The sequence below is a fragment of the Mustela putorius genome, unplaced genomic scaffold, assembly GCF_011764305.1.
Source record: "Mustela putorius furo isolate JIRA1106 unplaced genomic scaffold, ASM1176430v1.1 tig00000788_pilon_pilon_pilon, whole genome shotgun sequence".
Lineage (NCBI taxonomy): Eukaryota > Metazoa > Chordata > Mammalia > Carnivora > Mustelidae > Mustela > Mustela putorius.
In genome coordinates, this window is record NW_025421481.1 from 6,959,095 (window position 1) to 6,976,305 (window position 17,211).

Below are 17,211 nucleotides of genomic sequence, written 5' to 3' on the forward strand. Positions count from 1 at the left end.
CAAGCCAGGGTGGGAGGGAGTAGAGGGAGAAGCAGACTCCCAGGTGAGCAAGGAGCCGGACAGGGGGCTTGATCCCAGGACCCTAAGATCATGACCTGAGTCAAAGGCAGAAACTTAACTAACTGAGCTCCCCACTAACCACTAACTGAGCTTACCATCCTTATCCTAACACTACCGAAAGAAACTTAGCAGATAACTATAATTCAAGGACAAAAAGGGAGCTATTTTAAAAGGAACCAAAGAAACATAAAATGGACCAAACACCTTAAATGAAAATAAATTTTACTGGATTAAAATGTAAATATAAAATTTTTTAAAAACTTAAAAAAATTCTAGAAGATACAGGCAAATATTTCTGTGACAGTAGGATGAAGGAAATATTTATAAACATGACACCAAAGCAAAAGTACAAAAAAAAAAAAAGAGCAAGAGAGATGTGCACTTAACTACATAAAAACTCAAAAACTTTCAATACAGTTGAAAACAATATAAATAAAATTTGACAAAAAATAAAAGTATTTATTTACAACACATATGATAGATGAGGGCTTAATATTATTTATAGAAAATTCTAATAAAATAAGAGAAACACCTCAACAAAAAAAAAATAGGTAAAAGCAATGGATAAGTGCACATAGTAAGAGGTACAATTGGCCAAAAACCTCACCAGTAATCTAAATGAAACAAGAAAGATTCAGCATTCTTTAGTATCATATTTCTAGGAATGCCTGGGTGGCTCAGTCAGTTGAGCATTTGCCTTCAGCTGAGGTCATAATCCCAGGGTCCTGGGATCAAGTCCAGCACCAGCCTCCTTGCTCAGCAGGGAGCCTGCTTCTTCCTCTGCTTGCCTCTCCCCCTGTGTGCTCTCTTTCTCTCTTTCTCTCGCTGACAAATAAGTAAATAAAACCTTTTTTAAAAAAATCAGATTTCTAATGACTAAAAGCAGTAATAAGAATATTAACTGGGGACACCTGGGTGGCTCAGTGGGTTAAAGCCTCTGCCTTCGGCTCAGGTCATGGTCCCAGGGTCCTGGGATCGAGCCCCGCATCAGGCTCTCTGCTCAGTGGGGAGCCTACTTCCTCCTCATTCTCTGCCTGCCTCTCTGCCTACTTGTGATCTCTGTCTGTCAAATAAATAAAATCTTAAAAAAAAAAAAAGACTATTAGCTGGAGTCAGAGGAAATTAACATATACTGTTGATACTGTTGATAGTGATATAACTCAGAGCACGATCCTGGAGGACAGTTTGGTAATCTGTATTAAAATTCTAACTGTAGTCATGATCCCAGGGTCCTGGGATCCAGCCCCACATCGGGCTCTCTGCTCAGCAGGGAGCCTGCTTCCCCTTCTCTCTCTGCCTGCCTCTCTGCCTACTTGTGATCTGTTTGTGAAATAAATAAATAAAATCTTAAAAAAAAATTCTAATTGTTAATTCTAATTGACCTAGAAATTACACTATGTGTCCTAAGAAAATAATCAGACAAGTGTGCTTAAGCAATCTAACTTTCCATAAGCCAACTGATCAATATACAATGAAATAGTATGCAGCTTCAAAAAATTTTTCACTCTCTATAAACTGATGTAAAAAGATGACCATGAAATACAGTTAGATGGGGCCGTGGGGGGAAGAGATATAAGACTATTTCCATTATGATCCTATCTGGGGTTTAAAGAATAGGTACGTGGGGGTCCCTGGGTGACTCAGTTAAGTCAGTTAAGTCTCTGACTCTTGATTTCGGCTGTGGTCATGATCTCAGGTTGTGGGATCGAGCCCTGCATTGGGTTCTGCACTGGGCATGGAGCCACCTTGGGATTCTCTCTCTCCCTCTGAGCCTCCCCCTGCTGACACACACACCCTCTCTCTCTAAAAAATTAAAATTTAAAAAAAAAAAAAAAGAACAAGCATGTGTATCTGAGCAGCAAAACAATCTGGAAAACTATACACAAAAGCATGAGCAATAATGGTCATTTTCACCTTTTTAGTTTTTTTCCTACATTTTTCTAATGAAAAAAACCTTTAAAAAGTAGAAATTATCTTTAAAAATCAGGAAAAAGGGCTTTTAAAAAAGCAAGAAGGAACTGAATTCCTGTCACATTATCATAGATATCAAGTTTTAAAAATATGCATTGACCCAACAACCCCACTTCAAAAAATTTTCAAAGGAAATAATGTAGGTGCAAAGACAAACAACCAAACAACATTGTTCATTACAGCATAATAAAGGCAAAAAACTGAAAACCTAAATGTGCAACAATTACAGCTTAAGTTAATTTGGCACAGATATTTACTGGAATACCTTCATTCCAACGTATAGATTTTCTTTTAAAATTTTATATATTTATTTGACAGACAGAGATCACAAGTAGGCAGAGAAATAGGCAGAAAATGAGGAGGAAGTAGGCTCCCCGCTAAACAGAGAGCCCACTGCAGGGCTGGATCCCAGGACCCAGGGATCATGACCTAAGCGGAAGGCAGAGCCTTTAACCCACTGATTCACCCAGGCTCCCCAGATTTTTTTTTTTAATAAAGATTTTATTTATTTGACAGAGAGAGACTCAGCAAGAGAGGGAACACAAGCAGGGGAAGTGGGAGAGGGAGAAGCAGGCTTCCCACAGAGCGGGGAGCCCAATGCAGGGCTCTATCCCAGGACCCTGGGATCATGACCTGAGCAGAAGGCAGCTGCCTGATGGCTGAGCCACCCAGGCATCCCCAATGTGTAGATTATTAAACATGAACTGTATTTTGTTAGATGAAATAAACAGAGTACAATAATACACCGTCTTTTCAACCAAATGGTAACATACCTAAGCATAGATAAATTACTTAAAGTACATATGGTTTTCAAAAATGTAAACATTTTGAATAGTTGGAAGTCCTGATTTCAAATATCATCTATGTGGTGGTGATTCCCAAATTTTATTTTTAGTCCATAAAAACTCCAGATTCATATATCCAACTACATACTCATTTTTTCCAGTCAGATGTCTTAATATGTATGAGACAGTATATTCAAAATTATTTCCCCCTAAAAAATACTCAGTCTGCCCACAGACACTCCAATCTCAGTTCAGGGGACTCCATTCTTTCTGTTGTGCAAGGCTGGAATGATCTTATAATAGACACAAAATCCATCACAAATCATGATGATTCTACATCATCACTTTCTCCTTCCATGCTGAGCACTTACTACTCCCAAGATAGTATATATTTACTCATTCACTAGTAGTATAAATTTACTTGTCTCCCCACAGAATGTAAGCTCAATGAGAGAAGTGACTTTGTGCCTATGGTATATGCTCACAATGAAGAATAATACACCAGCATCTAACAGGCACTCAATAAATACTTGCTGAATGAATGAATATAATTTCCCATTCTCCATTTCCTCTCAAAGCCTAAAAATACAAATCCATACTGCCCAAAAAGGAAAGCTATTGGTAAATAGAGAATGAATTTTTAGGAGGTTCATGTACTATACTTACCAAGGTTATCTTTTTAAATCACTGTAGGTAAAAATTGTAACAAAAACAAAAATACTTACATAGGCTATAATCCTATTTTTACTAATAAAAGAAAACTCCAAACACAGGATGAAATATAAGTGAGATAAAAATAATAATTTTGGGGCACCTGGGTGGCTCAGTGGGTTAAGCCTCTGCCTTCCACTCAGGTCATGATCTTGGGGTCCTAGGATTGAGCCCTGCATCAAGCTCTCTGCTCAGCGAGGAGCCTGCTTCCCTCTCTCTCTGCCTGCCTTTCAACCTACTTGTGATCTCTCTCTCTGTCAAATAAATAAAATCTTAAGAAATAATAATAATTTTTAAATTTTTATTTATTTATTTTTTTAGGGCACTTGGGTGGCTCAGTCAGTTAAGTATCTGCCTTTACCACAGACCATGATCTTGCAGTCCTGAGACTAAGTCCCATGTCCCAGGCACCGTGCTCTGCAGGGAGTCTGCTTCTCCCTCTGCTCCTTTCCCACTCATTCTCTCTTTCTCTCTCACTCAAATAAATAAATAAATAAATTTAAAAAATAATAATGATAATTTTTAAATGGGTCACCTTACTTTGTGCATATTGGCACTACCCATGTGATAGGCCAGAAAATTGTACCAATACATGCAGTCCTCCTGATCTGGTGAAAGAGTATGTGGCTGGTAATGTTTCTGGAACTGAGTGATTATTTTCCTATGTAGATTCTGAAACCCAAATGAAACATGTTAGAAGACAGAAACAATTTCATAACCTAAGCATCACAGTAACTACAGTGTACAAAGCTATTTAAAAATGTACAGAGAATCTACCCACAAAATACTTACTAATTACAAAAGGAAAAAATTAGTAGCTTTACAGTGGAGAAACTAGCAGGTACCACATTAGCCAAGTGATCAACATTACCATCACTGACAAGAAGACACACTGACACCCTAATATGATGCCTTGAGGACACAATGACTTCTGTAGTTTACTTGCCAAAAACTTTAATCTCGTCATGAGAAACCATCAGATAAAATTACATTTAAATTTCATTTAAACTCAAATTTAAACCCAAACTAAGGGACATTATACAAAATAACTGGCTAGTACTCTTCAAAAGTGATCATGAAAGATAAGAAAAGCAAAGAATTTTCACAGATTTAAGGAAACATGACAATTACATGCAATATGGGATTTTGATCTGAACCACAAAAAGGACATTAGAGGGAAAGCTAGCAAAATCTAAAAAAATTTGTGGGTTAGTTAACAGTATTCTATCATTGTTCATTTTCTGGTTTTGATAACCATACTACAGTTATGTAAGATGTAAACAATGGGCTAAGTTAAGTTAGATCAAGGTACATGTATAAAACTCTCTATACTGTTTTGCAACTTTTCTATAAGCCTAAAATTATTTCAAAATAAAAACATTTTAAAAACATACAGAGATGCAAGTACCTGAAGCTGGTTGCGATTCTTCTCTATAAGGAAATCTACTTGAAGATCATGTAAATAATAACAAAATGATTTTCCATTCCGATCACAAAATAAGAGAGACTTATTAACAAACTCCTGCAGTATGTCTTCAACTTCTTCAGTTTCCATGTCCCAGAGAATACATAACACCTAGAAATCATTGTAAGCATTTAATATACCACAAAACTACAATGACCAGGATTGCAGATAAGGTGTTAACATACACACACACACGCACGTGCACGTGTGCGCATACAAAAATCATATCTTAAAGCCCAGAAAAACTGTATCTCCGTTTCATAAGAAGAAGCTCAACTATTCATCAAGATAGAAAAGAGAAGGGGCACCTGGGTGGCTCAGTGGGTTAAAGCCTCTGCCTTCGGCTCAGGCCCTGGATCGAGCCCTGCATGGGGCTGTCTGCTCAGCAGAGAGCCTGTTTCCTTCCTCTCTCTCTGCCTGCCTCTCTGCCTACCTGTGATCTCTGTCTGTCAAATCAATAAATAAAATCTTTAAAAAAAAAAAAAAAAGATAGAAAAGAGAAGAAGTCAGATGCTTCTCCAGCCTCACTAGAACTGAGATTAGGATATAATCTGAGTTCAACAGCAAACCCATGACAGAGATTAAGGGCAGTGGGATTACATTCTGTGACACGGGTCTTAACCTTTCTTTCTTTTTTTTTTTTAAAGATTTTATTTATTTATTTGACAGAGAGAGATCACAAGTAGGCAGAGAGGCAGGCAGAGGGAGTAAGGGAAGCAGGCTCCCTGCTGAACAGAGTGCCCAATGGGGGGCTCGATCCCAGGACCCTGAAATCAGGACCTGAGCCAAAGGCAGAGGCTTAACCCACTGAGCCACCCAGGCACCCTGGGTCTTAACCTTTCAATATCATCTGTAACAACATCCTTGATAATATATCAAAAGTGACATGCCATAAATATCCAAGGACAAGATTTCTCTGTCCTTCTATTACCTTTGTAGGCACCTTAACATCCTTCTGAAGGATGGAAAGATCTGTGTAATAATCTTTGATGTCCTCTCTGAGCATTTCAACACTTATAGACATGGCTTCATCCAGAGCCTCATAATCATAAGATGAAGATTTCCTTATTCTCTTAAATTGCTTATTCTGAAGTTGCCTGAGGTAGTAATCCCAACGGTTAGGAAAATCACGTAAAAGTGCACCAATTAAAGACACTACAAGAGGAGAACCTAAAAACAGAACAAAACAAAACAGCAAAGTACTGTAATAATACCGTCTCATTTTAAAATTACCACTAAAAATCACTTTATTCTTAAAAAAAAACAATTTCTGCTGCAAGTTATCCAAAGCCTTAAAATATGTGTAACACTTAGATTCACTTTAGATATTTCTTCTAAGGAAGTCATTAGAAATAAGAAATACTTCCTATAAGGATATTCATCACAGCATTATTTAAAATAGAAAAATCTTAAACAATAACAGAAATGATTGAATAAATTGAAGTTACCACAATATTATGCCATTGGTAATTTTTTTCAAAAGGTAATTAATGACATGAGAATGTTCAAGATTTGCTTATGAAAAGGCAAGATTCAAATTATGTATATCCTTGTAATTTCATTATTTTTTTCGAAGTCTTGTATGTCCTAAAAGACTGAAAGAAATACTCTTTATTTATTTATTATTTTTTATTTTATTATTTTTATATTTTTATATATTTTAGATCTTTATATATTAATATTTATTATATTTTTATTATTAATTAATATGTATTGCTATTTAAATATTTATTTATTCAACAAATAATACTGTCCGTCAAATAAATAAATAAAATCTTTAAAAAAAAAAGAAAGAAAGAAATACTCTCAAGGGGCTAATAATAACCAAATGATGGGTAATTTCTTTTTATTGCTTCACACATTTTTTAAATGTTTCAAAATGGACACGCATCACCTTTATAAAGAATACAAGTAACATATTCTTTCCTAACATATTTCTTAAGTCCGTTAACTCAATTGGAATGCCTGGGTGGCTCAGCAGGTCAAGCATCTGACTCTTAGTTTCTGCTAAGATCTCGATCTTAGGGTCTTGAGACCAAGCCTTGGGCATGGCTCCCCACTGAGTGGGAGGTCTGCTTCCCTTCTACCTCTGCCTTTGCCCCCACCCCTTTGTGGGCATATACACTATCTCTCCCAAACGAATCTTTTTTAAAAAAAGGCAATTAGCTCAAAACCAAACAGCTATTCAATGGCAAAAAGAAACAACAAGGTCTACTTCAGTATTAACAAGAGTGGAGGAATACAAGTAAAGAGCTGACAGATGTGACTCTATAAAATTTTTAATTTCTGTATGTCAAATAAGTATTACAACTGAAATCAAAAAGCAGACAAAAAACTAGGAGGAAATATTTGCAAAAATATGGCAAAGAGCTAATAGCTTCAATAGTTAGAATGCCTAAAAATCAATTAAAAATATTGCTATCACAAAGAAAAATTCAATCAAGGGTAATTTCTTAAAATGCAAATACTCAATAAACCAGTAAAAAGTTTAACTTCACTAATAAAAAATGCAAATTAACAGGACAACACCAGTTTTCACCTACAAAATTAGATATTATTTTTATAAAACCCCAACCAAAAACACATAAAACTCTGATTCTCACTATATTTTTTATTCTTTGGCAGAAGTAATCCATCTTCATCTAATCTGTCCCATTAACATATTATGGTTGTTCATTAAATATTATTTTAATGAATAAATGAATACCAAAATATTATTATGTATGTAGGGTATCAGAGTAGAACCTAAAATACTAAATATCCTAGTAAAGCTTCTGGATATTCATGTACTAAACTATCATATTCACTAGCTTACTTTACAAAAAGGAAAATTAATACCTATAATTCCCTCATACACAAAATAACCTACCTTTACATTCTTTTATAATACTATGAGCTTGTTCTGGCAAATCTGCTTTCTTCATATTAACAAAAAGGGATAAAATTTCAAGTCCTTTTTCTTTTCCTAAGCCACTCTCCACAGAAACTACATATTTAGGACCTGCAACAAAATCATAAAATATAGTAAGTAATTTGGTTTGAATATATTTAAATATAATTGAATTAAACCATGAAGTAAAAAGTAAATTAATCCTCACCCATTACTGAATCTGTAACGCTCTTGTCCCTGGTTGTAAGAAGAATTTGACACTGATTGTCAAAAGCTTTTAATACCCAAGGATCCCAAATATCATCCAAGATCAACAGAGACCTAATTAAAAAAAACTGTATTTAATGACTAATGACATTACTTTAAGCCTCTTTTTTAAAAAGTATAATGCCACCAAAGCCTTAAAATTTACAAAATAAAGATGTCTATTTCATGGCTCTTCCACTTTTCTTTGCTATATTCCTTTCACAATATACTGAACCAAATAAGGAAAAAAAAGTTAGAGACCTTCCTCTTTTCCCATCCCAAAACAATGAATGCATTTTTTATTTTATTTTATTTTATTTTATTTGACAGAGAGAGACACAGCGAGAGAGGGAACACAAGCAGAAGTGGAAGAGGGAAAAGCAGGCCTCCCACTGAGTAGAGAGCCCAGTGCTGGGCTCGCTCCCTGGACCCTTGGATCATGACCTGGGCTGAAGGCAGATGCTTAACGACTGAGCCACCCAGGTGCCCCAATGAATGCATTTTAAAATTAGGGAACCTATAAAAAGTGAGCTGTGTGTATCATGTAGGTATTAAAAATTGGTTGCCAAGTGCCTTAAAAGAAGTATCCAAGTAATGCGATTTTTCTAATTCAGTCTAATTCAGTCTTAAAGCCACTAAAACTAAATAAGAACTGGGCTCAGGTTAGCATTAGAATCAATCATATAACAGTAACGATATTTGACCTTCTTTTACCCATAAAACTAGCTTTTTCATATATTCCAACCAGATACAATGCACTAGCAAGAATATTACCCTTCATTTGATACACTAACATGGTTTTTTTCCCATCCATAAATCACTTTGTTTACTCCTAATGACAAAAAAAAAAACAACTCTTTGCGAATTCTTGGTTTCTCCAAAAAGTTTTTTGAACTCAGCAGAACAGATGGAGAAAAAATACAACTAATACAACTAAAAGCTGATAGCATAATTATACACTAGCATTTTTATCCTAATGGCACACTACTTCTGTGCACTACAAAAAAAGATTCTGGGTACACATACAGCCTAGAAAATTGCAAAAGTACAAACCAAATGGTGCAGAGAGAGAAACAAAAAGAATGACTTTATATGCCATGCTTTGATACATCTGATAGCATTTAAAATATTTTCCTAAGTAGAAATCACTTTTATTTTCACAGAGAAGGAACGTGGGACTAGTAAAAAGTTACTGCAAAAGAAAAGAGGTAATATTTAGTGGACTTGAGGCTCCTGGAGGGTTCAGTTGGTTAAGCATCTGACTCTCGATTTCAGCTCAGGTCATGATCTCAGGTTCATGAGATCGAGCACCATGTAGGGCTCCATGCTGGGTACGGAGACTGCTTGAGTTGTTTTCCATCTCGCTCCTTCCCCACCTCTAATGAAAAAAAAAAAAAGCAAAACATAGTACTCTCAATGCCATTTCCTCCAGGAAGATCAACACCAGTGGCTACCAAGGGGAGGGAGCAATAACAGAGGGAAGAGAAAGAAGCCAGAGGGAAAGGAGCTTGTCCTCTGTAGAATCACCTAAGAGGCTTTTCTCAAATTACTACCCTCACCCAGTATTCTGATATTAATCCCCTTACCAATTTAAGAATCACTGCCATACTCAGCCACTGCTACATATGAAAGTGTACTGCATCATCAGCTGCAGAGAGGCCATTTAAAAAAAGTTTAGAGCCATTACCTAATTCTCACCCAATTTATTGCTGAACTATCAAGGAAGGCTTTATTCATTCTTGTACTTGCAGCACTTGACCCAGAACCTGGCACAACACTCATGTTGGTTAAATGAATCAATGAAAGAATGGCTGTTAGATCAGGGAAATCGAATTGTTGACTGAATCCCAGTTGATTAACTACTGATGGTTACACTGTTAACACAAGCACCAACTAAGCTACTGTCTCCCTTCTGGCTAATGAAAACTGAAATAGTTGATAACAACGCCTGGCAGATAGTCATAATATTTATTGAGTGTACGAAAATAAAACAAACTCTTGAAGTTCACAGAAGTACAAGATTTACATACATACATACACATACATACACACACACACACACACACACACACACACACATATATATATATATATATATATATCCCAAAACTAAGACAACACAACAGAAGGGTCCCATTAAATAAATAAACCTTTTACCAGGTGCCTACATTTAGTCTGTCTCTTATTCAGTGTTATCCATTAGAAATAACAGATTCAAGGTAAGAAACTTGCATTTTATAGCAAAGACCTCTCACAAACTCATCTATTTAGGAAATACTTCTTGAGCATCTCAGTGGTATATAAGAGACAACATAGTAAGTAGGATGCAAAGAAAAGTAACAATTTCAGGCCAGTGGCAACCATTTTTAAATATAAGACAACAGCAGAAAAGCAATGCTTTATTCCTAGATCTCTACTAAACAGCAAAAAAAGATATGATGTCCTCAAAATATCAGTAGTTAAATCTCATTGGGACTTCATGCACCAACTAAATGGACTATCTGTACCTTGGGTGTTTGCGCAGCATGAGAATGCGAAGACGGTCTTTAGCCTCTTCAATATTGAGCGGAAGCCTCTGAGAGAAACTCTCATCTTGATCCAACCGTGTGCAAAGGTTCTGCAATTTCATCAGAAGTCCAGACTTGTCCTGTTTCCCAACTGAAACCCAGTGTACACCCCCTGGGAAACAACCTAGTAAAGAAAATAATAATAAACTTAAGGCCTCCTTTGGAAGATTTTAATGATAAGTAGTAGATTTGTTCTAATTTTCAATCTCATCCTATCTTCATTTTCTCTTGATTGAGGGTATAAATTTTGCTTGTATTGTTGAGCTTTACAACCTGAATCTAAGAAAAGTTGAAGATACGAAGAAAATGAAGTTTGAAGTAAATCTGCTATTTATCAGTTAAAATCTTAACAAACAAAAATTTACAGTCTTAATCCTAGGTCATCAATGATCACTGTACAACATAGTTTCTCAACCTTAGTACTCTTGACATTATAAGCTAGATAATTCTTTTTTTTAAAGATTTATTTATTTGACAGAGAGAGAAATATCACAAGCAGGCAGAAAGGCAGGCGGGGGGTGGGGGAAGCAAGCTCCCCACTGAGCAGACAGCCCAATGCCAGCCCAGGACCCTGAGAGATCATAACCTGAGCGGAAGGCAGAGGCTCAACCCATTGAGCCACCCAGGTGCCCCTAAGCCAGGTAATTCTTTATTGTAAGGAACTTTCATACACACTGCAGGATGTTTAACAGTCTCCCTGGCTTCTACCCACCAGATGCTAATAGCATTCCCCCACCGTGGTTATGACAACCAAAGATATCTTCAAACACTTTCAAACGTCCCTTTCAGGTCAAAATCACCTCTGACTGAGAACCACTGATATCCAGGAACACATAACATAGTCATTAGGGTTCTCATACAGAAACTTAAATTAAGAAGTTAGTTTCAAGTCTGGCTCTACTGGTTACCAGCTATGCAATCTTTAGCAAATCACTCAGCCTCACTTTTATTAATTATACTGGAATAAGATTGTTTACCTTACCTATTTCAGAGTTACTGTGAGAAATTAATCATACACGTGAATTTGCTAAGTTAACTGCAAGGCGTTAAAACACACAGGATTATTAGTGATACGGATCTGAGAGCACCTTGCAAACACTGAGCTCTGAACTAGTAGACACCAGATAAGAATGGACATTATTATTATTATTATTATTATTATTATTGCTACTATCAACTGTTATCATCATTATCATTGTTAATTAAGTCACAGTATATCATAAAGTACATATTTTTACTTACATAGGTATCAGGAGCCAAAAACCTTAAGCCTTCATAGACTATACTTAATCAGTTCCCCACATAAATACAAAAAAATGCTAGAGGGGCTCCTATGTGTAAAATTTGGTGAGCAGTAGCATTATTAGAACATATCAGTATAATTAACCATCAAGATATATGTTATGTGGGGTGCCTGGGTGGCTCAGTGGGTTAAAGCCTCTGCCTTTGGCTCAGATCATGATCCCAGGGTCCGAGGATCAAGCCCCACATCACGTTCTCTGCTCAGCAAGGGGCCTCCTTCCCCCTCCCCTCTGCCTCCTTCTCTGCCTACTTGTGATCTCTGTCAAATACAAAAGTAAAATCTTAAAAAAAAAAAAAAAGATTTATGTTATGTGACTGTAAATAATATAAGAAAAAGCAAAAAATAGGGGCATCTGGGTGGCTCAGTGGGTTAAAGTCTCTGCCTTCAGCTCAGGTCATGATCCCAGGGTCCTGGGATCAAGCCCCACATCAGGCTCTCTGCTCAGCAGGGAGCCTGCTTCCTCCTCTCTCTCTGCCTGCCTCTCTGCCTACTTGTGATCTCTGTCTGTCAAATAAATAAACAAATCTTAAAAAAAAAAGAAAAAGAAAAAAGCAAAAAATAGATAAAAAATAAATGAATTATATCAGAGGAAAACTTATTTATTGGTATTCACAAATAATTACAAAAATCACTATTTTAAAAGTTTAATCATCTAGATTTATATATATGCAAAGATCTATTTATGATATATTTATTGAGCACTATTCTAAGAGTTCTACATAATAACCTATATTTAATCTATATATTAAACTATCAAACAGACACTATTATTTTAAGCAGGCTCCACACCCAGCAGGGAGTCCAATGAGGGGCTCAAACTCATAACCCTGAGACCAAGACCTGATCTGAGATCAAGAGACAAATAACCAGGGAGCCTGGGTGGCTCAGTGGATTAAGCCGCTGCCTTCGGCTCAGGTCATGATCTCAGGGTCCTGGGATCGAGTCCCACATCGGGCTCTCTGCTCAGCAGGGAGCCTGCTTCCCTCTCTCTCTGCCTGCCTCTCTGCCTACTTGTGATCTCTGTCTGTCAAATAAATAAATAAAATCTTTAAAAAAAAAAAGAGAGACAAATAACCAACCAAGCCACACAGGCATCCAATAAGCAGAGACTATTATTATCCCAGTTTTACAGAGGAAACTGAGGTATAGGAAGCCTGAGTAATTTGCCTAAGGTTACACAGATAATAAAGCAGAGGTGGTATTCAAACCTCCAGAACCCATGCTCAACTTATGAACTATTCTGCCTCCTCAAGGATATTATGCAGCATTGTTTGCAACAAAAAAAGGTGGAAACAACTGCAATGTCCATCTTAACCAACTCTTTCCAAGCCTGAGGCAGGCCCAACTAAGGAAGGAAAAAACCTTATATGTAAATGAGGTTTGGAATGTTAAACGATACTTGACATTTTAATTATTGAAATTAGACTGCCGGAATGCAAACTGGTACAGTCACTGGAAAACAGTACGGAGAGTCCTTAAAAGTTAAAAACAGAACTACCCTGGGGTGCCTAGAAGGCTCTACTGGTTAAGTGTCTGCCTTATGATCCTGGGTCATGATCCTGGGGTTCTGGGATTGTACTTCCACATTGGCTCCCTGCTCAGTGGGTAGTCTGCTTCTCCTTCTCCCTCTGCCCCTACCCACCATTCATGCTCGCTCTCTCCCTCCCTCTCTAATAAATAAATAAAATCTTTTAAAAAAAGAAATAGAACTACTCCATGATCCAGCAATGGCACTACTGGGTATTAACCCAAAGAATACAAAAACAGTGATTCAAAAGGATATATGCATGCCTATGTTTATAGCAGCATTATTTATAATAGCCAAGATAAGGATTAATGAATAAATAAAGAAGATGTGGTATATATACACAATGGAATATTTTGCCATAAAAAAGAATTAGATCTTATCATTCGCAATGACATGGAGTTAGTGAATACAACGGTTAGCAATGGACTTAGAGAATACAATGCTAACCGAAATAAATCAGAGAAAGATAAACACCACAAGATTTCACGCGTATGTGGAATTTAAGAAACAAAACAAATAACCAAAGGGGAAAAAAAGAGTGAGATGAACCAAGAAACTGACTCTTAACTATAGCAAACAAACTCTTGATTAGCAGAGGGGAGGGAGGGTTGGGGAATGAGTTAAAGAGGTAATGGGGATTAAGAAGTGCACCTGCCCTGGAGGATGTATGGAATTACTGAATTGCTATATTGTACACTTAAAACTAATATAACCCTATAAAAAATAAAGTCACACAACAACAACCAAAAAAAAGTAAATGAAAAGATAAGAGTAGGGGTGCCTGGATGGTTCAGTCAGCTAAGCATCTGGTTTTGGCTCAGCTCATCATCTGAGTCCTGGGATTGAGCCCCACACTGGGCTCTCTGCTCAGCCGGAAGTCTGCTTCTCCCTCTCCCTCTGCTTCTGTTCATGTGCTCTTTTTCTTGTTCACTCGGTCTCTCAAATAAATAAAATCTTAAAAAAAAAAAAAAAAAAAAAAAGGACATGTACTTATTGCAACGGGCACCAGGTGATGTTCTGAATTGTTGAATAACTATATCACAGATCTGAAACTAATATAACATTATGTGTTACCTAACTCAAAATAAAAACCTTAGGGGGGAAAAAAAGAAACTGGGGTGCCTGCTGGCTCAGACAGTTTAGCATCTGACTCTGGATTTCGGCTTGTGTCATGATCTCAGGGTTCTAGAATCAAGCCCCATGTCAGGCTCTCCACCCAGCAAGGAGTTGGCTTGAGATTCTCTCTCTCCCTGCCCCTTCCCGCATTTGCACACACACATGTGCATGCACTCTCTCTCGCTCTCTAAAATAAATAAAATATTTCCCTCCCATAATTAGATTGTTTTTAAAACTTGAGGTCGGGGCGCCTGGATGGCTCAGTGGGTTAAGCCTCTGCCTTCGGCTCAGGTCATGGTCCCAGGGTCCTGGGATCGAGCCCTCTATCGGGCTCTCTGCTGAGCAGGGAGCTTGCTTCCCCCCCTCTCTCTCTGCCTGCCTCTTCGCCTACTTGTGATCTCTGTCAGTTAAATAAATTAAAAAAAAAAAAAAAACTTGAGGTGACCTGGGGACTCTGAACCTATATAAAGGCAGGAAAAGAATCAGTGCCAGGGAAGTGTTAAACAGGCTATAAGGGAAAAAAGTTTTTCCCAATTACACCCTACAAACCTCAATGCAAGGGTTATATATCCACTAACTAAACCTAGTAAAACTGCCAAGGTTTATGATTATGAATTTAAATTGGAACTCAGCTGGGTAATTTTCTCCAGCAAAGAGGAAGCAAGTAATTGTCCAGATGAAGCCATGGGAGTAAGTGAGTAACTGTCTGGATAGAGCAATGGGGACTAAGCAATTAGATTCTATCTCCTAGCAAAAAGAAGGAAGCAGAATTTACCCAAGTAAGGAGAAACTAAAGAACCAAGAACATGTGCAAAGAAGCAACCAAATATTGGGTGATAAAAACCTAGGCCTGAGCCTAAAGAGGAGGCTAATGGGAAAAACAGTGAGGATATTATAGAATCAAGGGATAAGTCTTGATAGGTCCAAAAACTGTAGTGAACTTGAGCCGAATAGGTGGGCAAAGAACACAACAAACTGCTTAACATTAAGATTTCAAATGTGGTATCATTTCTGGTATTGATAAGGTCAAGGGTCCAGTATGTGATCAGGAAGTATATGGATAAAGAAAAGCAAAGAAAATGATTACCGCAGATAAAGACATCAAGAAATCGAGAAGCCAGGGATGGGCTCCAAGATGGCAGAGGAGTAGGAGACCTAAATTTCCTCCAGTCCCAGGAATTCAGCTAGACAGTTATCAGACTATTCTGAACACTTGTGAACTCAACAGGAGACTGAAGAAAAGAATAGCAGCAACTCTATGAACAGAAAAACTGCTACTTTCTGGAAGTTTGGACATGCAGAGAAGTCAATCTAAGGCAATATACGGAAAGATAAACTGCTGGGGAGGGAGCCTCTGTCAGCTGGCTCCCAGCAAGTGATAGAGGAGCACAAAATCAGAAGTTTCAGAAGTCTGTTCCAGTGAGAGACGTCACTCCAGTGGCTACGCAGAGGCCACGGGCGGTGGGGGTGGGGGTGCCTCACTGGAACACTGTCAGGACTCTCAGGGTCACAGAAAGACTGAGGGTACCTGAGTACGGCAGAGCTCCCAGGTATCAGAGCAGGGAAGCTGACTGCAAAGACAGAGCCGAGGAGCAGGCTCTCAGTTCAGGTTGCCATAATCCGTGATTCCTGGCACAGTTGGACCACTGCTCTTCCGGCAGGGACCCTACAAGTGGCAGATCTGAGGGAGACTTTCTCCCCAATGAGGAGCGGCATGGGGGTGCACCACAGGAATCTGCTGGGTTTGGAGACTCCAAACGGGGTCATGTGCCTCAGACAGAAATACTTGGTCATAGGCCAGGTGAGCACAGAATGCAACTAGAGACTAGGGAGACAGGAGAGACTGACTGCTTTTCTCTGGGGATGCACCGAGGAGCAGGGCCCTGAGCTCTTGGCTTCCCCAGGGCCAGGGATTGGGAGGCCGCCATTTTCATTCTCACCCCCCAAAGCTGTACAGAAAGCTTTCAGGGAATGAAAGCTACCAAAAGCAAACCCAAGCAGATTACTTACCTAGCTCCTGGCAAGGGTGGTGCAATTCTACCTCAGGAGAAGACATGTCAGAATTATACTTCTTTCCTTTTTCAACCAACTTCTCATCAATCCCTTCTTAAAAATCTATTTTAATTATTATTTTACAGTCATACTCTATCCCTTCATTGCATTTACCCTTAATTTTTATATGCATATATTTTCCTTCTTTAAAATTTCAGGATGCAGATTCTTCTAACAGACCAAAATATACCCTAAATCTAGTGTATGGCTTTGTTGTATTCACCTGCCTGATCATATTCTTCCATTTTTTTTTTAATGTTTCTTTCTTTTTTCAACCAACTTATCACTTCATCAATTCCTTTTTAAAAATCTTTTTTAATTTTCATTTTTACACCTAAAATCTAGTGTGTGGCTCTATTCTATTCACCAGCCTAATCACAGTCTTCTTTTTTTTCCCTCTGCCCTCACCCCCCACCCATTTTTTCTGATTTGTTTAGTGTATATTTTTCTGGGGTCATTTTTCTGTAGCACTTTGGTTTTTTGTTCATCTGTTCTTCTCCAGACAAAATGACAAAAC

General features: G+C 37.7%; 1 protein-coding gene across 4 annotated transcripts in view; it reads right to left on the reverse strand.

The window, feature by feature from the left end:
• APAF1 (apoptotic peptidase activating factor 1) overlaps positions 1-17,211 on the reverse strand; it is a 90,288-nt gene that overhangs the window by 54,274 nt on the left and 18,803 nt on the right. For all 4 annotated transcript variants that reach the window (XM_004742935.3, XM_004742933.3, XM_004742932.3 and 1 more), the window contains exons 6-11: positions 10,636-10,819; positions 8,091-8,203; positions 7,862-7,993; positions 5,924-6,162; positions 4,936-5,103; positions 4,068-4,199 (exon numbers count right to left, since the gene is read on the reverse strand). In XM_004742935.3, the coding sequence (XP_004742992.1) occupies positions 4,068-4,199; positions 4,936-5,103; positions 5,924-6,162; positions 7,862-7,993; positions 8,091-8,203; positions 10,636-10,819 (968 nt within the window). The remainder of the gene's footprint in view (positions 1-4,067; positions 4,200-4,935; positions 5,104-5,923; positions 6,163-7,861; positions 7,994-8,090; positions 8,204-10,635; positions 10,820-17,211) is intronic.